Source organism: Protopterus annectens, chromosome 6.part1 (genome assembly GCF_019279795.1).
Source record: "Protopterus annectens isolate FY-2018-M chromosome 6.part1, PAN1.0, whole genome shotgun sequence".
Lineage (NCBI taxonomy): Eukaryota > Metazoa > Chordata > Ceratodontiformes > Protopteridae > Protopterus > Protopterus annectens.
In genome coordinates, this window is record NC_056738.1 from 275,474,619 (window position 1) to 275,498,970 (window position 24,352).

General features: G+C 40.2%; 1 protein-coding gene across 1 annotated transcript in view; it reads left to right on the top strand.

The window, feature by feature from the left end:
• CPS1 (carbamoyl-phosphate synthase 1) overlaps positions 1–24,352 on the top strand; it is a 531,928-nt gene that overhangs the window by 212,387 nt on the left and 295,189 nt on the right. The window contains exons 14-15 of the mRNA XM_044075706.1: positions 8,849–9,038; positions 22,623–22,780. Of these exons, the coding sequence (XP_043931641.1) occupies positions 8,849–9,038; positions 22,623–22,780 (348 nt within the window). The remainder of the gene's footprint in view (positions 1–8,848; positions 9,039–22,622; positions 22,781–24,352) is intronic.

Genomic DNA, 24,352 nt, shown 5'->3' on the forward strand with positions numbered 1-24,352 from the left:
TCAGTGTGAGAGACACTTTACTCCTGTTATGCAACTAGTTAGGGATTACGGTCAATTATCTAAAGTCAAGTCTACAGCCTGTTCAGACATTAGAATTCATAGGTTGCCACTTAAATACTGTCAGTCAAATTGCAAGGCTCCCAAGTTCCAGAGTGATCAGCCTTTGATCCCAGTCAGTATCAGTACTTGCATTTTTAAAGCCTCCAGCTCATGCAATCCTGAAACTTCTAGTTGACATGGCAGCTTCAGTAGAGTTGGTCCCTCTAGCAAGTAGCAAGGTATTGTATGAGGGTTCTGCAATGGACTCATCCAATGGACTTTCAAGTAAGATTGACAAGTGTGTCATGATCATATATGATGGTGGTTACAGTCTCCCTTTGTGACCAAAGGGAAACTGTTTGTTCTTCCTCTTCCTACAGCCAGGGTCACCATGGATGTCTCCCTGCTTTGTGACTTGGGGCATTTCAAAGAGAGAATGGTTCAAAGGTCCTAGTCTTCTGCAGAGGCCAACATGCACATCAGTATTCTAGATATGAGGGCTGTCCTCCTTGTGTCACAGGTCTTTCAGGACATGCTAATCTGTGGTGTGATTTTGATATAGATGGACAATGTCTGTCTGGTATCTCAGCAAACAAAGGTGAACAAGTTCTTACCCTCTTTGTCACAAGGCCATGAGGGTTTGGCAATGGGGAATTTCATCTCAGCAGTTTCTGGTTGCAGATCACATCCTGGAGAAGTCCAGAATTCTTGCTGACACTGTGAGCAGGAATATTCTTCATCCTCATGACTGATCTCTGAATCCGAGAGTAGCAGCTCAGATCTTCCAGTGCCGGGGCACTCCATATTGCAGCCTCTTGCCTCCCCATCCAGCACCAAGTGCAGCAATTATTATGCCTTAATCCTTCCTCAGGAGCAGTCATCCAGAGGTGCTGTTCTGTATGATTGGCCCCTGGGACTGCTGTATGCTTATCCCCCAGTTCCTCAGATTGTCAAACTTCTCCAGAAGGTGGCCTATTGCAGAACAACATTGATTCTCATAGCTCCCTTCTGGCCTCATCAGATGTGGTTCCCTTTTCTGTGGCCTCTTTTGCAGTATCCCTCTGGGGTTTTGGATCCTATTTTGGATTTTGTTTCTCATTTAGTGGGTCTAGATCCTCCCAATCTGCAAAGCCTCATGCTAACTGCATGGTTTCTCCAGTCCCCTTGATGGCCAGAAATCCCAAGCTGTCTGATAGGGTCTATATTAGATAATCAAAGCTTAAGGTAATCAAATACCTAAAGCTTGACATCTAAACCGCAAAAGTTGTAAACCGCGAATGGCCACTTCTGTGAATTTTTTCATAGGGAAAAAAATTGCTTGGCTGGACAAAAAAAACCCTTTCAAACCCTAATTGAGTGGGGAGCTACACCACCCCCACACACACCCCATGTGGGGGGCTGTGCCTTCCACACCCCCCTAACTAAATATACCAACTCCAAGATTGCTCTGCAGTGGAGAAAAGGGCAGATTCCCGATAACGGCCAAGCAAATTTTTTCCCTGTGAAAGAATTTGCAGAAGTGGCCGTTCGCGGTTTACAGCTTTCGCTGTTTAGGTGTCGAGCTTTAGGTATTCCATTACCTAAAGCTTTGACTATATGATATAGACCTATCTGATAGTGCCATGCATATCTTACCTTCGTCTCAAAAGGTTTCTACTAGGAAGATATATTCCAGTGAATGGTGACATTTTGCAGTGTGGGCAGAATCTCAATGATTTGATCCTTTTTCCACTCCTTTAAAGTCTGTTCTCGATTTTCTTGCTGAGTTGTTTTATACAGGCTGTAGTTTTTTCTGTGATTAAGGTGCAGATGGCATCTGTTTCTAATTTTCATGTTGGTAGGGGCAATGTTCACTTGGTTGCTCTCAAGATTTCCAAGGCTTTTCTCAAAGGTACTGTTTTTCTTGCGTCCTCCTGTTTGGAATCCTGTCCCATTCTTGGAATTGCATTTTGTGTTGCAGGTCCTTGCAGGCCCTTCTTTTGAACCTTCTGCTACTTCAGAATTGAAGTTGATGTCTTGGAAAACCTTGTTTTTGGTGGCTGTTACCTCAGTTAGGAGAGTTTAAAGCTGCAAGCTCTAAATTTCTCTCATCTTTAACTGATGTTTCATAAAGGTAGGGTTTCTCTCTACACTAATCCATCTTTTCTGCTCAAGTTGGCCTCAGAGTGTAATCTCAATAGCTCTATTCACCTTCCTGTGTTTTTCCCCAATTTTTCAAACAAGGGTGAATACTATCAGCATGTTTGGATGTGCATAGACAATTGAGATTTTACCTGGACAGGACCAAGACCTTTAGAAACTCCAGTCAATTGTTTGTTTCCTTTTTGAGATCTAGATTGGGCAGACCTGTGTTGAAAGTGACTTTATCCAAGTGGCTGTATCTATTTTGATTATGCCTTGAGAGGCAAGACCTTGCATGGCAAACCTAAGGATCATTCTACTTGAGCTATGGCTACTTCTGTGGCTTTCTTTTCCAGAATATCCTTGGATAAGGCTTGTGCAGTGGCTACTTGGGTGGACCATCACACCTTTGTTTCTCATTACAAGCTGGATATTCAGTCCAGATCCAGGGCTTCCTTTGGCTTTACTGTATTGTGGAATACGGTTGCTTGTTCCTCCGAGGATTTCATGTGGCTGAGGACTCTGTCCCACAGGTTGAAGCCACACAGAGAAGACAACATCGGATATGAAAGTTGTCTACTTACCATAATGATAGGTCCATGTTGTCTTTCTCTGTCTACCCCCTCCTGCCCCCACCTTTGTTTATTTGGTGAAAATCTCTATCTGAGATGACCAAGTGAGGGCAGCTGCTGTCGCTCATCTTGTGTATATTCAGTAAGACGATGAGGCTGGGTGCTCATTTAAGCAGTTTATTGCACAAGAACACATCAGAATGGAGAACGGAATCATTAAACTTGAACTACTGACTGACTACTACACACATGCATGCTTACACCTTGGCTGCTCACTACAAAATGGCACTCTTGCTTGCACTTGCTCAGTACTTATATTCACATGCCCATATACTGGAATAGCTTTTAAAGGAACATACACACTCTGATCTACATCCTCCCTCTTTGACTAGTTGGTTATGCTAGTAAACAATGACAATCATATGAGCATACAAATTATACAGATATATACAAATAAGAGTCATGTCCACGTTGCTGTGTATTTGAGAGTATGTCTTGAGATACGACCTGACCTTGTCAGGTAATAACTAAAACTGGGTTTAGCAACAGGGCAATCACTTGGGAATGTTCTTCTTGAGGACTTTCGGAGATACTTTCAGGTACAGGAACAGGCAATGAAATGTTCTCTGGAACAGGAACATTGGAAAATCACTCTGAGAATTAGACTCTATGTTACAAGCAAAATGTTGCAACACTGGCTGAGACACCATTAGTAAATGTTTCTGATTCCGCCTGAATTCCATGCCTTGCGACTGAATAATGTACGATGTCAGTTCATCACACAAATGTTTCACTATCTCTTCTTCTTTTTAACAGATTCAGAAGTTTGCTGGTTTTATCATAGTAAGACTTTTGGGACAAACATTTCTTTAGGAGTTGAGGTTTTACTGCTTTGTTGTTTTTAGCACTTGGAACCAACAAATTCTTACTGAATGGCAGTGTGGTTCTGGTTTGTCTCGACATTAACCTCTGGGCAGGTGAACCAAGAAGATTGTCGCGAGGTATGTTTCTGAGATCTAGGAGATTTAGAAAAACATCAGTATTGTGACGTTTAGACTTTTACAACAGCTGTTTTACACTTTGAACTGCACGTTCAGCCAGGCCATTTGAGTGTCACTCATAACATGAATAAAGTCCCACGTTTCAGCAAATCTTTTGAACTGCTGACTTGTAAACTGTGCACCATTGTCAGAAATGAGTTTGTGCGGACTACCTTGGACAGAAAAATGTCTCTTCAGCTTAGTAATGACAGTATTGGACGTGAGATTAGGAAGTAGGTCAATCTTGAACCAGTTTGATTAAGTCTACTAACACCAAATAATGTTGACCATTCCATTTGAAAATGTCTGTAGCTACTGTTAACAAAAATAGTTCATGAATCTGGCTTAGCTGAAGTTGTTCTTTTTGTTGATGTGGCTTAGTACTATTAGAAACAGGCTGAAAGTTCTTTCTCAATGTCTTTTGACATAGAAGGCCAAAATACTACACCTCTCGCCCTTCTTTTGATAGAATCAGTTCCTGGGTGGCGATTACGCAAGATTTTAATGTACTCTTGTTGCAAGGATTTTGGAACAATCACTTTTGGACCTTTCATGATGATACCATCTTCCATCAAAATCTCGTCTCTGTAAGGAAAATACTGCTGCATAGCTGATGGTAAACAAGATTGCTTTGATGGCCATCCTCAAATGATAAAGTGGTTGAGCTTCTGCAGAACTGGATCTGAAGCTATGTGAGTTCTAAGCTTATCAAGATGTGTGGAAGAAAATGTTCTCACTTCCATGACTTCAAAATCGGGTTTCTCATTTTCATGCTGTTCAGTTGTTTGTCTGGGACGATCTGGATAAAGTATCTGCTAGAGAAAGAAAATTGCCTTTTGTGTAAACCAAGTGAAAATTGTACTTTTGCATTGCAGTCTCGAAGGAGTAATGTGCACTGGGTTTTTCAAAATAGTGATCAAAGGTTGGTGGTCTGTCTCAATTTGAATAGGTCGGCCATAAATATAATCATAGAACTTCGAAGATACAAACACAATTGGCAAGAGCTTTTTCTGTATCTGAGCATACTTCATTTTGATTTGGGTAGAGTTCTGGATGCATAGGCTACTGGTCTACCCTCTTGAAGAATGACTGCACCAAGACCAAACTTCGAAGCATCACAAGAAAGAGTTACTGTTTTGTGGACATCATATCTTAAAGTGGGTGGACTGGCAATTCTCTGTTTCAGGGCATCAAATGCACTTTGGTGTTGTTCTGACCAGGACGTAGTAACATCTTTGCATGTCATCTCCCTTAGTGGTGCTGAAAGTGCACTCAAATCTGGAATAAACTTGCCCTAATAGTAGACCATGCCAAGAAAACATTTTAAGGAGGTGACATTATTTGGAGCTGGCATCCCAAGAATTGCAGATTGCTTGGAAGGATCTGGTCATAAGCCTGAACTGGTAAACAAATGACTCACATAAGTGACATCTTATAGCCTAAATTTACATTTCTGAGGATTCAGCTTAAGATTCACCTCATGAGGACGTTCCAGAACTTTCCTGAGGTTTCTGTCATATTCACCTTCACCATTGCCTCCTACAATAATATCATCTACTATAATAGCACATGGATAGCCAGAAAAAAATTACTCCATTGCACACTGAAAGACTTCACTGGCAGAATTTATCTTAAATGGCATTCTCAAAAATCTGTACCTTCCAAATGGTGAAGTGAAAGTGGTTATCAGTGAAGATTTTTGGTCAAGCAAAATTTGCCAAAAGGAATTTTTGCATCTAAGACAGTAGCATTTGGCATGAAAGAAGCAACTTCTTTGACTGTACGCATGGGATGGTGAAGTTGTTTTAGTACTTTGTTCAAAACTCTTGGACCAATATATATTCTAATATCATCTGAGCTTTTCTTACGAGCTACCATCATGTAGGATACCCATTCATTAATTCATCTACTGGACAAATTACACCTAGATGCAGCATTCTGTCTAGCTCAGCTTTGACTCTGCCTTGCAAGGCTACTGGAACTTTCCTTGCTGGTCTGATAACTGGGCTTACTTCAGGGTTTAACTTCATGGAGTACACAACTAGGAGTTTACCTAACTTGTCTTCAAAAAGATCATCATAGTCAGAAAAAAATAGTTTATGTGGAATTTTTGTTGTTACAGGTGCTTACTTGGTGGACTTCTGCATTAAATGAAAGCAGTCCTGTTTTCAAACTGTCTCTGAGGCCTGACAATGACTGTACATACCTTTTGACTACGTAAAATTGCAAGTCATAGCTGTTCCCAGCAGAATAACATGAAAGCACTACTGAGCCTTTGGTGTGAATTTCTTCACCACCATAAGCAACGAGCTTCGCACACTTTGCTAGATCAAGCTTTTCACTAGCACTTACATTACACTTTGAACCAGCATCAACTTTGAGCTCTACAGGTCTCCCATTAATCAGAACAGTACAAAATACTTTGTTCTTTGCCCATAAATGTACTGCATTGACTGTAGACACCATCAACATAAAAAGTAGGGTCACAGCTTTCTAGTTGATCAACTTGCCTCTTTAAATGTTCTTTTTTAGTAAAAGAATGAGCCTTGTTTGATTTACAGAACCTTTTGAAATTATTCCACTTTTTACATGTGTGGCACTGCTGACCAAAAGCTAAGCATTTTTCTCTTTTAGGTTCATGATTGCCACCACAATTATGACAGTTGACTATGAGGATAGGTGGTGGCACATTCTTTGATTTTGCTGAGTCAAACCTGTGCTTCAATGAGCATACTCTAGATTTTATTGGAGACATTTTGGAATTTGCTAGAAAGGCTCCGGATTTCACTGAAGCTGCCCCACCCTTGGGCCAGTATCTTTTACGGACGTGCTGTGTACTATCAACATTAGCACTGTAAGGCACCGGAAGCACACTTTTCTCATTTGCAAGCATATTTGTGTGCTTTTTCTGTGAGCTCATATAGCTGACAAATCTCTATGGCCTTATTCAAAGTTAAATCACTGTCTCGAAGCAAAATCTTTCTCACTGCATCATCTTTAATACCACACACAAGCCTGTCTTCTATCAGCTTAAATCACCAAATCCGCACGTTTTTGCCTTGTTTCTCAAGTCAGTTATATATGCAAAAGTTTCACCTGGCTTTTGATCACTTGTGTAAAGTATGTGCCTTTATTTTATAATATTCATTTGGGCATTACACATTTCTCAAAATTTACGTTTTAAGCACTCAGGGTCTTCCTGTGTTTTCAGCCAGTACTACTACATAGCGGTTCTCCCCTCCCCTGCATACACAGCTGGGGCATACACAAGTGTACGCTCCCTTTAAGTGGCTTCTGAACCATCTAAATTAAGCAGAATAAACACCTTGTACGTGCGTCTTTGTCAGAAAAAGCAGCCTGAATGAAAATATCGTACTCTTGCTCAAACTCTCTCCAGTTTTCAACAACATTATTATCAAATACAAGTGGAGCAGGTCTGTGAAATTCGTCTGCCATGCCAACAAATACTCTTGTAATTATGCATAAACACACACCAGGTACTTGAAAAATATTCAACTGCACCATAAACTCCTTGAAATGACCATGTTCTGCAAAATGACTGTACTGTAATACTGCACAAACTTCTGGACACTGCATACTTTGGATATCTTGGATAGCTTTAATTAATATGAAAAAGAAGCACATAGTGTAAAAAATATGGTAGTTTTTCCTTTTTTATACATTTTATGCGATTTGGAAGTTATTTCAAGCCCTTTTGTAAGCATTTAGAGTTGTTGTGTCTTTTGGCTTTTCCCGGTTAGGGGTCGCCACAGCAGAACTCCGGTCCGCTAATGATTGGCAGTTGGTTTTTATGTGGCGAGTTGCCAGCCCTGACGCACAACCTTCAACGAAGTTACTCCCATTCACGTATGTCTCCATGCAGAAGACGCTCTAGCTGAGAATCGAACAGGACAGCGTTTTACTGTGAGGCGATAATGCTACCGCAGCAACACCACGTATTTTTATTAATATATCATAATTTCAAACATTTTGTTTAATTAGAAAGTCGTTTTGAATGGTTTTAATGCTTTGTTTTATATTTGCTGAGTAAAAAATCATTTAAGTGAGTTTTAGTACCTGGATTTGTCTTCCTGACCTGTTTGCGAGTCGTTTGAGCAGGGATGATCCTCTTCTGTGTATTCCTCCAAGTGTAACTGCCTACCTCATGGTCTTGAAGTAGAAGCTTTACTCTGGATCTCATTTTGGCACCATGTCACTCGTCTTGTTTATATTCAGTAAGACGATGAGGCTGGGTGTTCATTTAAGTAGTTTATTACACACAAACACATCAGGATGGAGAACGATAACATTAAACTTAAACAAACAAACTAACTGACTACTATACACATGCATGCTTACACCTCAGCTGCTCACTACAAAATGGCACTCTTGTTTGCGTGTGCTCAGTACTTATTTGCACATGCTCATAGACTGGAATAGCTCTTAAAGGAACATACATACTGTGATCTACAGTTGTCTTTTTCTTTGTTCTTGTAGTCTTTGTCCTCCTCCTTTATGGGATTACTGTAGTTTAGAGCTTGTTTTAGATGACTAAACCTGATCTGAGGGATCTGTTGAGGAGTGAGTGGAATAAGAAAGGTGGAACCCAGCAAGTTGAAGTCTGAAAGATTTGGCTAGTGTTGGATCCAAGCTGGATCTGATAACCCACAGGTTGAACCAGACGGAGACAGACAACACAAATCTATCATTATGTTGAGTACATAACTTTTGTTTATGGAAGACTGGCTATATCACACTTTGAAACAAATAGGATCATTGGTAGGATATGAAAAGCACAGAAGACATTTGGGTTGGTCCAGAAGTGAAAATGTTATATTTGTTGTTCTTCATAGAAGTTATAAAGTATTATGAAATATCCTATGACTTGTTAAAAGGTGTGTGGTTAAAAACAAGAGCTAACATTTACTTATGTTGTCATTTTCTAAACATTCAGATATTTTGAATGGGATATTCGGTTCCTCCTTTAGTTTCTTGGTATTTTTTTAATTGGCATAAATGCTTGAAATGCTTTAAAAATACTTAAAATTACACTTAATTTTTGATTTGTGTCTTAAGGAAGAAAGCAAGAAAACTATCCTCATGAATCCCAATATTGCTTCAGTACAGACCAATGAAGTGGGAACAAAACAAGCAGATTCTGTTTACTTTCTCCCTATCACCCCAGACTTTGTAACAGAGGTTATCAAGGCAGAGAGACCAGATGGAATACTTCTCTCAATGGGAGGACAAACTGCTCTCAACTGTGGTAAGTAACATACTATTGCAAATGTGGTCACTGGGAAAATGATGATTCCAATGTACTGTAAAACTGAAGCAGGAACAGATATAAAGTGATCAAATACTGGAGGAGGTGGTTAAGGAATTAGGAAATAATCCCTCATTAGGGTTCATGTTCTAAAAGACTTGCTGTCAGTGTAAATTAGTTACTCCAGTGTAAGCTTGCCCTGATTCTAAAAGAGTTGCTTTCAGTGTACATTACTTATTCTGATGTAAGGAGTATCTATTAAGCAGACTTACACTTGATTAAGTCATTTAATCAAATGGCAAGTCTTCTGGAATTGGGGCCTACGGTAAAGTATAAGGGAATGCACAAGCAAAACAGACTGTGCTGCAGTGGCCATGTTGCTGCACTGTTGGGTAGTTTAAAACACTGATTCATCTACATAACTTGGTTTAGTTTCAGAGATGTTTTGATGGGTTTTTTTTCACTGCACTCAGAGATGGCTGGATGTCAGGTGCCTTTCTTCACTGTCAAAGTATTGTTTTTGTGCCCATTAAATTAAAAGCCACAGTTGAGAATGGACAACTGAGTTTCAGGCTTTAAAATGGCTAGGTTTTTAAGGAAGTTGTTCTTGATTTAAGTACCTTCCACTAGTGGTATTAGTAAAGAATGTCTATGCCACGCCTGTGGAGTGGAACTGCTTATTTGAGTAACTGTTGAAGGTGGTACTATTGAGTGAAAAAGGTCTTCCAATGCAATGATACAACAATCTTTCTTGAGGATATTACAATGCATCACGTTTTATACTATTAGCATACATCTTTAATTCCAAATTTTAAATTTCACGATACTTAATGTATTTGTAAATATTTGCCATTGTTATTACATTGGTAGTTTCACTGTGTTTGGTACTTGAGTGTTATGTTCTTGCTTTACCTCTCTTATTTTTTGCCACCTTGGCTAGAGTCATGGCTTAAAAGGGCCCTCAGACATGTCCACTTACCTCATTAACAAACATTAAATAAATAAATGAATATGTATATTTATGTATAACATGGACATTTCTCTGTTTATTTATTGATTCCCCTTAGACCTTGATGTCTTCAGATTGTTCCTGTCCTAAACAGTGTATTCATTATTTACATGAAATTCAGGATGGTAACTGTGCAAACAGTCTTTCTTTTGAGCAAGAAAATGGTATATTGTGTGAGAAATATACAAGTTGCATTACTAGATATTCATCCTTGTTACAGGAAGTTCCAGCAGCTGACAGTCAGCAATTCTAGTGTATGTTTATGAAGGACATAAGTACTGTAACTATTACTTATTGCAAGAAAAGGATATTTATCTATCCATTTTTGGCTGGTTGTCTACTTGTAGTCCCATCACAAAGCCAAAGAGTGGTGGTAATGAAGGAATGAGGTAGACTTTTTAGCATCTGAGGATTACAGTGAACCTTCAGAAGCTGCAGTTGATCCTTGTTCAGATGCAGCGTTTTGGTTTATAGTGCTGGCTTCTTCCCAAAGGAAAGTATTTCCATCAGAGTAGAGAATATCTTCTATTAGAGTAATATCGAAGGCCTTAGGTCTTTAGCTATCACATCAGTGCTTGTGGCATTCCTCTACTTGATATTTTCCAGTGGTTTCTGTTTGACCATTTGATCTAACACTAAGACATTCTTGAACAACAGATCTTTTTGTCTTCACCCCATACTGTTGCAAAATTGTAGCTGATTCAGCCAGTCTGTCCTGGGAAATATCATTTTCATCTCTGCCACCAATTCAAGCAGCCATGTCATGGGCCTTTAGGCATTCTTGGAAAACTAAGTGATCCAACTCCAGTGCTACCCTTGATTCACATCATTCACTCAGCACTCAGTGCATTAGGTCAGTGCTGATTGCCTCTTGGAGAAGTTAAGGGTAGGGAACTGTCTCTCTCTTCCTTTGCTCTTTCTGTCTGTATCCATCTCCTCTCATGCTTCTAATGGGAAGGGGATACTATTATACTGACTGTTTCTGAAACTGACAAGGATAATGAAATATCTTCTCCTCACATTCCTTCTCTGGTTACTACTTGTTTGAAATGACTCTCAGGGCTGTGTGGTCCTCTATGAAGTATCTGTTGCTTCTCTGCCTTTACATGTCAAAGTTCTAAAAACATTTGAATAACAACCACCTCGGGTTCACCTCCCCTGGAAACTCTCATGATTAATGGTGTTTGCGACGTTGTCTCTTTTCTTCTCACCAAGAAACTGGCTAATCAAACAAAGAAAAGGAAATATCCAAAGAACCACAAAAGTGGTACCCAGATCAATCTTTTTCCATGACTTTGGCTCCTAAGATGTCATAACACTCAGATCTAGCCTTAACATTGGAGCCCATTCTCATTGGATCTGGTGCACCTCCCTTACTGGAGCCACATTTTTCACCAAAGCCAGTATCACCCAAGATGAGATCCCCCATTCTCCAGGGGAGATCTTTTCATCAGATCTCAAGACCATCCTTCTCAGCTTCTTCTCTCTGCTCGGTTAGGTCCTCCAGCTGTATTTTTGAAGCTGACATGGATAAGGTGATGATGAAATTACTCAGGACCCAAATACAGCTGGCGGTCCTTCTGACTCCAAACCCCCCCCCCCCCCCCAGTCAGAGCCCTGGTGGATTATTGCTCCTTTCCTGATCTGTCCACTGGAGTCAGAAATATCATATCTGAGGTCACCCTCACATCTTTTTTAGATCTGAAGATATGGTCTTTTTCAACTCAGACAGTTTCTCTGTTCTGGTTGGCTCTGAGCAGCTCAGATCCAGTCGGATCTCTGTACAGTTCGGCTCTGACATCTGTCTCCAAGTCAGTTTGGGCAGTACTTTGAGACCAGTCTTTCTTAGCAGCCATGGCTCCTACAGGAAGGGTCTCTGGTTCTATCTTTGGCTGTGTCTGTGTCTCTGCTTTTGAGAGTGCTGTCTCTTAGAGATTTGACATCCCTCTCGGGCTTAGATCCATCCTTCACCAGGTCCTGATCCTGCTCTTATTATCCCATTGAGGCAGCCAGTCCCCAAAATTCCTGAGCCAATCAGCTTCTAAGTCTTCCCTAGAACATTCCACTGGGGAGGATTGTTAGGTGCAAAAGGAGGTACATTGACTCCGACAGGAGTCACTAACTGAAGATACTGATTTTGATAAAGAGGAGAGGTTCCCAAGATCCCCTCTTGAAGAAGTCTTATGCAGAGAAATTTTAAAATTACATAGACAGAAAGTGGGGATGGTCCTCAGAAGCCCCTTCCGCAGAGAAGTCAGTATTTCTTGAGGCGTTTGTGGATAGCCCATTCTTGGGTGGTCCCCCCATGGAGGAAATTTTAGACAATCTCAAAATGGGAATGGAAGGAATTAAAATGGAAGGGTTCCTCTCTGCTAAGTTCTGTTTGAACAGAGGAACCAGGCATAGGTGTTTTCTTCCCCTTATTATTTGCATTACATTTAGAACCACTGGCAAAAAAATAAGGGACTTAGAAATCAAAGAATATAATTGGTATGATAATCAAAAAAGTTGGCTTTATTTGCAGATAATATTATTTTGTACCTGATAAAACCAGACATAGACATTTCATTGTTGTGGAACATTCAGAGACAGTTTCAGGTCTTTTCGGGATGCAACATTAATGAAGATAAAACAAAGGCAATAACAGTAAACTATGTACTCACACATGAATTGGTTTAGCAATAGCCATATTTGTGGGGCCATGACAAAATGAAGTACTTAGGAGTGTGGGTTAAAATGGATTCTGTTATGGCAACTAAGGATATGTGGGTAGAGATTAAACAAGAGATAATACAAAAACTGAGAAACTGGAAACTCTGTTTTATGGATATAGATAACAAGATAGAAGCAGTGAAAACAATTTTAAATCCTTTAGTTTTATACACACGTCAGGCATATTTTTGTCAACCAGAGGAAAAGTTGTGGATAGCAATTTTATGAAGAGTTGAAGGATTTTGTCTGGGAGTGGAGGAAGGCAAGAGTCAAATTGAATAAGCTGATATCTTCAATAGAACAAGGTGCTTTGGGATTACCTGATTTGAATGGATATTTCAGAGCTACACAGTTAAGGCTCATATACATAGCACTAGCAGAAAGCTACAATTCAATGTGGAAATAGATGATTATGGTGAAACATGGGGGAAGAAGCTCAAAAAATAAGGAGAGGCTGGGATTTTGGATGCAGACCCTTATGTAGAATAACAATAGCCATACAGGATATTATACTCATGAACTAAGCCAACACGGGGATGGAGAAAGGAGATTTCTGCCAATAGGGGTGACTGCAATTAGGGGTACAGAGAATAGGAAAGAGAGGGCTAGAATTTGCTGGAGAAAACTGGCAAAGGAACCAAGGTATTGGTAGCAAATAATTAGACAGGGAAAGGTAATGGAATGGGAAGAGGCCAAGAAGACATTTGGACTGCAGGCTAGAAACTGTCCTCCTGTCAATGATTGATATCAGACTATAGGCAAAGAGAAAGGAATAGGGGGATCCTAAGTGAAAGACCAGCACTGGTAAACTTTTTAGTTGAATTTAGAACAGAAACTGCTGTTAAAAAAAGGGATGATTAGAAGGGCATATAAAAAATTTGCATGCTAACTATAAGACTCAATCAGAGGAAGTTAGAAAGGATGGGGAAGCGAGGTTGGATAAGCAATTCACAAAGAAACAATGAGAGGACATATGTATGGCTCCCAAATATGCAGCAAAGTCTAGAAGATTTAGTATTTTTGCATGGAAGTGTTTGCACAGATATTTTTATACCCCAAACAGACTCTAAAGAATTTTTCCTCAGTTAGACTGTAAATGTTGGAGGTATGATGGGGAGGAGGACAGGCTAGAAACAGTGAGGGAAATTGTGTTGAGAGAGTGGCTTCAGCAGGTGGTGAGGGGTGTCATCAGAATTAGTGACAGACTCATGACAGTCAAACTCCAGTCTAATGATAGGACAGTATTCATAATCTCTGCCTGTGCCCCACAGCAGGGTTGTGATAGTGAAGAGAAGAGTACACTCAGACAGCAGTTGCATGATCTACTAGATAAAGCAGGACACAGGAATTGATGTTGATACTGTGTAACCTGAATGCATATACTGGGACAGACAGAAAAGGATATGAGGACTACCTGAGTCCACATGGGTGGGGCAACAGGAATAAAGAAAGAAAGGCCATTCTAGATTTCTGTACAGCAAATGGCTTGATAGTAGACAGCACATGGCTCAGTAAGAGGGATAGTCACAAGATCACATAAAAGAGTGGCCAACATGCAACTCGGGTAGACTTTCTCCTAGTAAGGAAAGAGCACTGGGGGTAGAATCAGGGATTGCAAAGTCATCCTCATTGAAACAGTTGGACCACAGCATAAACCACTGGTTGCCACAGTTGGCTTTTAGCAGTGGTCAGAGAGGGCTCTAAGGTCAACAGAGACCAGACTGAAGATTTTGAAATTGACTGGCGAGAAAGTACAAAAGTTCAAGAAATTACTCAGGGTTGCAGTACCTCAAGAAGTTGAAGCTGAAGAAGAATGGCAGCACCTCAAAACATCAGGTGTGAGGACTACAAAACAGATATGTGGCTGATCCAGGTATGGAAATAAGGTAGGGAAATCTGGTGGTGGAATGCAGAAGTCCAGGAAGTCATCAAAAGAAAGAAGGAATGCAAGAAAAAGTGGACGATAGAAAGACTAAGGAGCATTAGTTGGTGAAAAATGAGGCTAAGAAAGGAGTTGTAATAGCAAAGAACAGGACATTGGAGGCACTCTACCAACTTCTGTAAAGTAACTCAGTAGGTGGCACAAAGAAACTATATCAGGTTGCAAGGCAAAGACAGTAAGATAAAGAAGATAGTCAGACACCTTTCATAAGGGATGCTGGCAAAAAGATGCTCACCAGTCCACAGGACATCAAAGGCAGATGGAAGCAGTACTTTTGGCAGCTTTTGAATAAATAAAACCCCATAAGAGCTGTACTGCCCCAGACAAGTTTACAATGAGAGAAGTGGAGGACCCCATCCTAGAAGAAATAAGAACAGTACTAAGGACAGTGCAGTCAGGGAAAGCAGTAGGCTCAGATGAGGTCACAGCAGATATGATAAAGATGATGGGTGAGATAGCTTAGAAATGGCTCCTGAGGGTCCTCATAGCAGTGTGGAGAGAAAGGCGTATCCCAGATGACTGGAGAATAAACATACTTGTTCCAATGTACAAGAACAAGGGGAACATCTACAACTGTGGACAGTACAGAGGTATCAACCTTCTGTCACATTGCATGAAAGCTCTGAAGAGGGTAACTGATAAATGGATATGCAGAGTAGCAGAAAGTAAGATGGAAGATGAGCAGTTTGGATTCAGATCAGGATGCAGCACAAATGACTCAGTATTTGCAGTAAGACAGATAGTTGAGAAGACGTTAGAGATGAATAAAGAGTCCAATTGGGCATTTCTAGACTTGGAGTAAAAATATGAGAAGGTCCCAAGAAAGCTGATTTGTACAGTCCTGCTGTGGTTTGAAGTCCCAGAAGCATTGGTAGAATTAGTGCAGGCTATATACAAGGAACAAGTGACTTAAGTACTAACAGTGTTCAGCCTCACAGAGGGGTACCCATTGGAAGTGAGTGTGCATCAGAGTTCATCTCTGATCCCACTGCTGTTCATACTGGTGATGGATTACATTAGCAAACAGGTCGGACGAGACAGATCAACAATGTTGCTGTATGCAGATGATGTGGCATTACAGGCAGACACTAAGTAAGAACTTCAGCAAAGGATATGCGGAATGGAATACAAAACTGAAGGCACATGGGATGAAACTGAGTAAACGTAAGGCAATGATAATGGCAGCAAATTGTAGAAATCAGAAGAAGCTGAGAATTGGGAAAGAAGGGAAGATAGTGCACCAGGTTAACAGCTTCAGGTATCTGGGAGGGATGGTTGAGGAGAAGGAAAGTCTGAATGAAGAGGTCAAAGCTAAAATCAGAGGGGATGCAGTCAACTGGCATAGAGTGTCAGGTGTAGTATATGACAGTAGAATGCCAAAGAAGCTGAAAATAAAGGTGTACAAAATGGTAGTGCAGCCAGTACTACTGTAAGTACAGAAACCTGGGCAGTAATGGCAGAGCAGATGAGGAAGCTAGAGGTTATGGAAATTAAGTGCTTGAGATGGGTGGTAGGATGCACACTGTGGGACAGATGAAGAAATGAGGACATAAGAACAGAAGCCAGAGTAGCTCCAATTGAAAAGATAAAAGAGAACAGATTACAGTAGTTCAGGCACATATGCAGAAGTGCAGAGGACAATGTGGTGAAGAAGATTTGGCACAGACAGGAGGAAGATGGCAAGAGAAAATAAAGGTGTCCAACAAAGAGGTGGATGGATTGTGTAAGAGATCTGCAACAGTCAGGCATGAGTGTCAAAGAAGGCAGGAGTGTGGCATTGAAACAAGAGAGAGCAATGGTGACAGTTAACACTACACCCCGGCCCCCTGTAGAAAAAGGGGGTCACTGGTCTGGTACATCAACAGACAGGGAGAGACACGATCCTACTTCTTATGCCACAAGGCCATGAGAATTGTAGTAATAGACGATGTCTTCTCACCACTTTCTAATACCGATGCACATTCTGGGGAAGTGTAGTGATGTAGTGGACAAGCTGAGCAGCTCTATCCTTCTCCCTCATGAGTGGTCCCTCATTTTGACAGTAGCGGATCAGATCTTCAGCTGTTGGGGTCAATCTTGTGTAATCTTTTTGCCTCCCTCTACAACACCAAGTGCAGCAGGTACTTTGCCCTTATCGTGCAGGAGGGGGAGTCACAGAGGGATACTGTTATCTACAGTTGGCCTCCTGGATGCCTTTTCTCCTACCCATCTCATACCAAAATTCCTTCAGAAAGTATTGTTGAGAAAGGCCATAGTGAACCTCATTGCTGCTTTTTGGGCATAGCTGGTCTGGTTTCCTTTCCTCTGGTCTCATCTTGTGCACCCTCCCTGAGTGCTGGGCTCAGTCCCGGATCTTCTCTCTCACACGTCTGGATTGCCTCACTAGGACATTCAAGCCCTCAAAGTAAGCACATGCTTTCTCCAATTCCATTCATGGCTAGACAGTCCAAACTTTTTTCCCAAATTGTTCACATTTTGACCTCGTCTTAGAGACCTTCCACCAGGAAGATATAAAAAAAATATAAATATAAAAAAAATTCTGCTTGGGCATCCAGCAAAACCTTAGACCTTTTTTCAGCCCATTTTCCAGTCATTTTGGATTTTCTAACTTCTCCCTTTCATGGTGGAGCCAGATACTCCACTATCAAAGTGCAACTAGCAGCTATCTCCAGCTTTCATATTGGAGAGAAACACTTTCCCATCACCTCCCTGTGACAAAACTTGACTTAAAATTCTTTGGGTGGAAAACTTTATTTTTGGTAGCCATCATGTCTGCTTGGGAGATTTTGAGTTACACGGTCTATCTAGTAAATTTCGTTATCTGGTTTTCCACAAGGGCAGAATAACTTTAAGAACTAATACTTCTTTTCTCCCAAAGGTGGCTTCTGAATCATCTCTTAATCTATGAATCAGCCTTCCTGTTTTCTCCAGTAAATCTAAATACATGGATGCGCATTGTCAGCTTTGTTTCTGCTTGCATTGTACTAAGAAGATTAGGAAGACTCATCAGCTATTCGTTTCCTTTTCCTGAACCAAGCTAGGGAAAGGGGTATCTTAAGGTAATGATTTGCCACTGGCCATCTGATTGTATCTCTCATGTCTACAAAGAGAAGGGTTCATCCTTACCTTGACCTCCTGGCCTCTTGACTTTACAAGATCTGTGGTTGCATCTACAGGTTTCTTCTACAAAATACTGACATCTGTGCTAATGCTACTTTGTCCAGCATCCATACTTTCATTTATCACTATAAATTAAAATCTAGGTCAAGGGCCTCCTATGGTTTGTGTGTGCTCCAGAGTATCCTTCCATGTGACATCCTTCGTAAGTGTAATAGTAGCTGGGGACTCTGTTCCATTTGTTGGAGAACAGATGGAAGAGACAACATCAGATATTAAAGTAATGTGCCTACCATAAAAACAAGTACATGTTGTCTGCTTCCATCCTTCCTCAACCCCCCCCCCCCCCAATCCTTGAATTATTTTTAGTGACTCCTGGACTGTCCATACTGAGCTTCCTTGGCTTGATTATGTTTTCTTCAAGTCCTAGGCATAACAGCTGGTTTCTTTGTACTATGTTATTTCTGGGTTTTATAGGTATGGGGACAAGGGATTATGGGTAAGGGGAGTAGCCTGAATACTGGATCTGAAGCTTGAGAGTGGCAAATATGGATCCGACTCAGCTCCAAAGTCTCATCTGTTGTGGAAGTATGGAAGCAATCAACACAGACTAATTGTTATGGTACGTACATAGCTTTCATTTATATAATCCATGAAGTGTGTGTATTATTCTCCTTGAGGTGCTAATAAGACTGATGCCCTCCACAGACTACCAGCAGAGTGGAGTTGCATTTTGACGAAGCATCCCAGGGCAGATTCCTTTGTGACCTCTTCAGTCTAGTATTGGTCTGAAAGACTGCACTACCTTTCTGCTTTACCACCAGATAAAGAATCAGAAACTCGTCTTGCTTCAATCATGTAAAAACTAACATCTCAAGGGGGGATAGAAAAATAGAAGGAAAATCAGAAAAATCCTGCAAGTATGGCAGGTGCAGAGGCTCCAAAACATCCAATGGCAAAGTAAAAAAAGAAGCCAGCACAGCGTGTGGTAAAAAGGGATCAATTTAATGTGTAAAAATACACATAAACTAAAAAAAAACTAACAGCACATAACAACAAACTCCTAGGTGTAGGGCAACGACCCAAAAACACCTGAACCATTTTTAACTAGTTTCGGCCAAATTGCCTTGTTCGGTGAAGTGCTATGAATGCTGAGTTCACAAGACCCACTTATAAAGTCTTAAAGCCAGCCCACAAAAATATCTTATTGGATAATACTTTATACATTAATAATGTTCATTCAAGCCTGGGGAGAACAAACCCCCCAATTTAATTATCCATTTCCTCTCTTTAATGTTTAATATGGAGTGCCAATTTGATTTGTCCCTACATTTACCCTTAATACAGTCTATAGTCATGAACCTAAACGTTGCATGTGTATGCTTTAAAGTATGTTTATAAAGTGCATTAGACTGCCTTTTGTTTCTGATATCACTAATGTGCTCACCTATTCTAAATTTCAAAGGACATGACGTTTGCCCTATATAAAAGGCAGAACATGAACAGGTGGCCAAATAAATCACCCAAGAGGTACTACAATTGGCAAAAAAGTTAATATTATACACATTAGGTGTATTTTGGCTGGTGAATTCAGTAGTTTTAAGGACCCTATGACAATGTGAGCAATGCCCACATGGCATGCAGCCCCTCAATATGTCACCTGTAAGCGTCCTTTGAATATACAAATCCATATTATGGCCAGTTCTTTTGTAATGACAAAAATATGAACCTAAAGTGCGGCCCTCCGAAATGAAAAAGAGCATTTATCTCCCAAACAACTTGCAAGTCTCTCATCCCCCATCAAGATATTCCAATGTCTATTGATGGTCCGCATAAAGGAATTGGTATTCCTGCCAAAAGTTGTCACATATCTAATTGAGGAATTATTCTCTGAAGATCTCCTCTGATATTCTAATAGATTGGGTCTATCCTAACCCATGGCCCAATTGCATGCCCCCATAATGTTACCAGTTGGATAGCCCCCATCCTGAAAATGAGAAATAATATCCTGTTTATGTTGATAATAGATCTGGGTATCAGAGCAGATTCTTCGGACACGGAGGAATTGAGATTTAGGAATATTGCAGATCACATGTTGTGGATGGAAACTACTAGCATGAAGGTGTGAATTGTATTGAGGAAATTTCCTATAGATTTGAGTGTCTAAAGTGTTGTCTGACTTCCGACTAACCAGGACATCCAAAAAGGTAATCTGAGTTTTGCTGAAACTACCTTTAAACTCAATACCCCATTTGTTTTCGTTGAGATAGGTCACAAACTCCTCCAGGTAAATGACATCCGATTTCCACACAAGCCAACAATCGTCGAGGTAATGCCTCCATATATCTATTTCATCAATATACAGATTGTGGCTGGAGTTGTAAATTAATTCCTCTTCTAAATAGGCCATGAAGAGATCTGCATATATGGGTGCAAAAGAAGCACCCATAGCTGTTCCCTGTATCTGCAAAAAACATTGGTCCAGGAAGTAGAAAATATTCTTAGTCAACACATGTTCCGCTAAACTAACTAAGAAGGCGTTAAACCCAGGTCTATATAATTCCGATACACCCAGCCAGTGTTGCAGGGCCATCAGACCAGCCCAGTGTGGGATGTTGGTATAAAGGGATGTAACATCCAGGGTACACAAAAGCCAATCAGCTTCCAACTAAGAATCAGATATAATCCTCAAAAATTGTGTCGTGTCCTGGATGCGTGACCTGACAAGGGCCAATAGTGGTTTCAAATGATAAGTCAGATATTCTGAAAGGGGTTCTGTAAGGCAACCATTACCTGACACTATAGGTCTACCTGGTGGGCAAACAAGGTCCTTGTGTATCTTTGGTAAAAGGTAAAGATATTGTTTTTTAGGTGCCTGAACTGTAAGTTGTGTCAAGTCTGAATTGGTAATGATACCCTCTACCTTGGCTTCCCTTAAAAAAGCATCAATGGCCAATTTGAACCCCTTAATAGGATCCAAGGGCATCCATATATCGTACCTGCCATCCTTAAGTTGTTTATGGGCCTCATCATGGTAGGTGGCCCAATCTTGAACCACAACCGCCCCTCCTTTGTCTGCTTGTGAAATCACAATATTGCTGTTGTTCTTAAGTTTATCAGTACAGTGCATCTTGTTGTGGGTAATATTATTGGAAAAGGAAAAATAATTGTAGTTATTGAAATGGAGATCTTTTAGAACATTGTGTAAAAAGATAGAAACAGTATGTGACATGGGAGGCATGAAAGTAGATCTTTGAAATTTAAAGCCCACAGATGTATTGGGCACACTGTCTTCAAAAAATAATCTGAGATTCAACAATCTACAAAAATCCATAACATCTTTAGCAAAAGAATATTCAGGGATGAAATAACCTGGCACAAAACGTAAACCTTTATTCAAAACATTTATTTCTGTTTCAGATAGGACCACTGAAGATATATTATGTGCATTCATACAAGGAACTATTGTTGCTTCATCAACCTGAGTAGTCCCTCTAGACTGCTTACGGGATTTGTGTTTCCTTCCCCCTCTGTGAGTCCTGACCCTAAAGGGTGTCCCAGATTACTTCTTTTTGGATCAGGTAGCTCAACTGTGTGGTATGCATCCACATCTGTATTGGAGGAGGATTCTTCTCCAGAAGTGTAACTCAGGGTATCTCTATTCCTTTTCAGAATAGGTTTAGGTCTTTTTCTCTTGGACATCGGGGGTTTCCTATCAGAGAAGTTAAACTTCGCATTCTTGGGGAATTCAAAGGCTTTACCCCTTTCATAATCACCAAGGTCCCTACTAAACGTCTTTGTTTTCTTGTGTTTTAGGGTCTGCTCCAGGCCCAGAAGGTCATTACTTAACTGATTCAAACAAGATTTATAGCAAGATAGTGACTCAAAAACCGATAACTCTGAACTCTGGTTCAGGTGTTTTTGGGTTGTTACCCTACACCTAGGAGTTTGTTGTTATGTGCTGTTAGTTTTTTTAGTTTATGTGTATTTTTACACATTAAATTGATGCCTTTTTACCACATGCGGTGCTGGCTTCTTTTTTGACTTTGGGCTAGAAAAATAATCAAAGAATGGTGTGAAAACTGGAAGAGGGATATTGTCTATACATCCCACACAGAGCTGTCGGTGCACATGTACAACATCTTGCTTCACACCACTCTTCTCTGAAATGTAGGCCATAATAGTTGCCTTATGTCATCATTAGTTACTTAAAATGCCTGTTTTCTATTATATGTGGACAGATGTTATCCTGTTTTGAGTAGTCCTTTGGTATGTCATATGTTAAATTTGTATTGGTCTTGTTATCCCTACTGTTTGAGCAGACCATCCACTGATATGATCCAACCACTCAGTCCCTCTTAGACACATCCTTGTATCAGTAGCTGGATATGAAGTCTGCAGAAGGCCATTGTTTTTTTATTTGGGGTTTTCCCGCTTTTGTAATGAGCAGATAGTTGTTCACTGATATAAGATCTTTGCTATTTGCAGTTTTGAATGCATGTTAGGCAGCATATCCCACCTCTTCCCTGACAAAAATACTTGTTTGACAGGGAGGATTTAGATACTGTTCTCTCTTCCATATCTCCCCGTCTGTTAAAAGAGAACTGTGTTCAGAATGCTTGATCTTTTCTGCTAGTAACAACTGAATCTCTCTTAGAACCTAGATCAGCAGCACCAGAGGGAAACGCCCAGTAATTGTTTTAAAGAGCTGACCTATAGCACACATTTGTTACTTGCATGAATGCATTCTGCATGGTAAGAACTTATGCTTTTCTGCATTTTTTCTTTCATTTTGTCATTGTAGGTGTGGAACTGTTTAAGCGAGGCACTCTTAAGGAGTATGGAGTAAAAGTGCTGGGAACATCTGTTGAGTCTATAATGGCAACAGAAGATCGACAACTATTTTCAGACAAGCTTTTGGAAATCAATGAAAATATTGCTCCAAGTATTGCTGTGGAATCAGTAAGTACTTAATATTCTTACAGATTTTATTACAGCTAGAGAGTTTTACAGCTCTATGCAAATTCCGCAGTTCATAAAAACAGAAACATTGTATTAATACAATAATAACATTAATGTTTATGCTCAAAACCTCTAGAGGTGCAAATGCTGCTTATGACTACAACAACCCGTATTTAACTCATAGCATCCGAGTGACACCTCCAGGTGCATCTGCATTTAACTCCTACTGATGCCTCTAGGCGTCAAATATTGCTTGTTCATTCTTGCATCAATAATTCCAAAGCCATGCTATATACAAGGATTTAAAAGATTTCATCTTAAAGCTTATACAATGGCAAATTCAACTGCATTAATATTTTACCTCTGTCTAGTGCAGGTAAATGGATATTAACTGTTGTTTTTATAATATTAATTTATATAGATATAATTTCCACATTTTTCTAAATATCTCAACAACGAAGTAACACAGTCAAAACTCCTTAGTCTCTTACGAAAGCTCTCAGCCGGATAAATAAAATGATGGTAACAATAGGTGTGTAACTTGAGTGGTTGCTGAGATATTGTAAGATGTTTGCAAAATATTACAAAAGTAATAGTTACTATGTTTACTGCGACTTACAAAATTCGGTACAAGACCTAGGACCTAAAGAATACTACCACTATAAAAATAGTTTGTGCTGAATAGTTTGCCATTTATACTTCTTTCATAATCCCTGTGGTCCCAGAGATATGAATATTTGTTTGAAGCGTGAGGACATAAACTGATTCTGTCAAAAGGCTTAGGCTCTGCCCATTGGAAGTTACAGTGCAAACTTCCTGAACTCCTTTGGAGTGACTTAGTTAATAGCTGCTGATAAAGCTGCCTTGATAATAAAACCCATTTTGTTCAACCTCTCTGGCTTCTACTGATCAACGCCTTGCTTCACACCACTCTTCTCTGGAATCTAGTCCATAGTAGTTGCCTTATGTCAAGGGGACACAGGTTGTAATATATATCCCTTCCCATCTTGGTTAAACTTTCTAATACCACTGTCCTAGTGTCTGGGTTAGGGGCCGTGGTCAGTCCAGGTGACCTAGTTCTTTACAGCTGATTGCACTGTTTAGGTCTCATGTTAACAGTCATTGTCGAAAAGTTCTCAATTCAGTGCCAAAGGCACTCAGGCCTTCAAAGAGCTTGTGCATTCATCTGATTTCTAATGAAGACTGTGACAGATATTGCTTGTTTTGCATGGGTTTGGATAATAATGTTGACAATTGCTTTACTTTGCTGCACCGAGTAATGCAGTTCAGCTACAAGAAGTAAGGGGAGGATAATAAGCAGAACAGGGTCTGTGTAGAGGGCCTTTTGGGGGATAATACATATAAAGCACACAGGCTTAAGATAAAGGATCTGGAGACCAGGTCTAGGACTCCTAGCTCTTTATTTGCACCTCCCTCTGGTTCCTGATCTTCCTTTTAGAGTGTATTGGAGATTACCTTAAATCAGAAGATTCATTTGGCAACCAGGCCTGCATGTATAAAAGGTGGGGAATGGAACTGGCTGAGCTTTAGCAATGGGTAGTTTTATTGTTG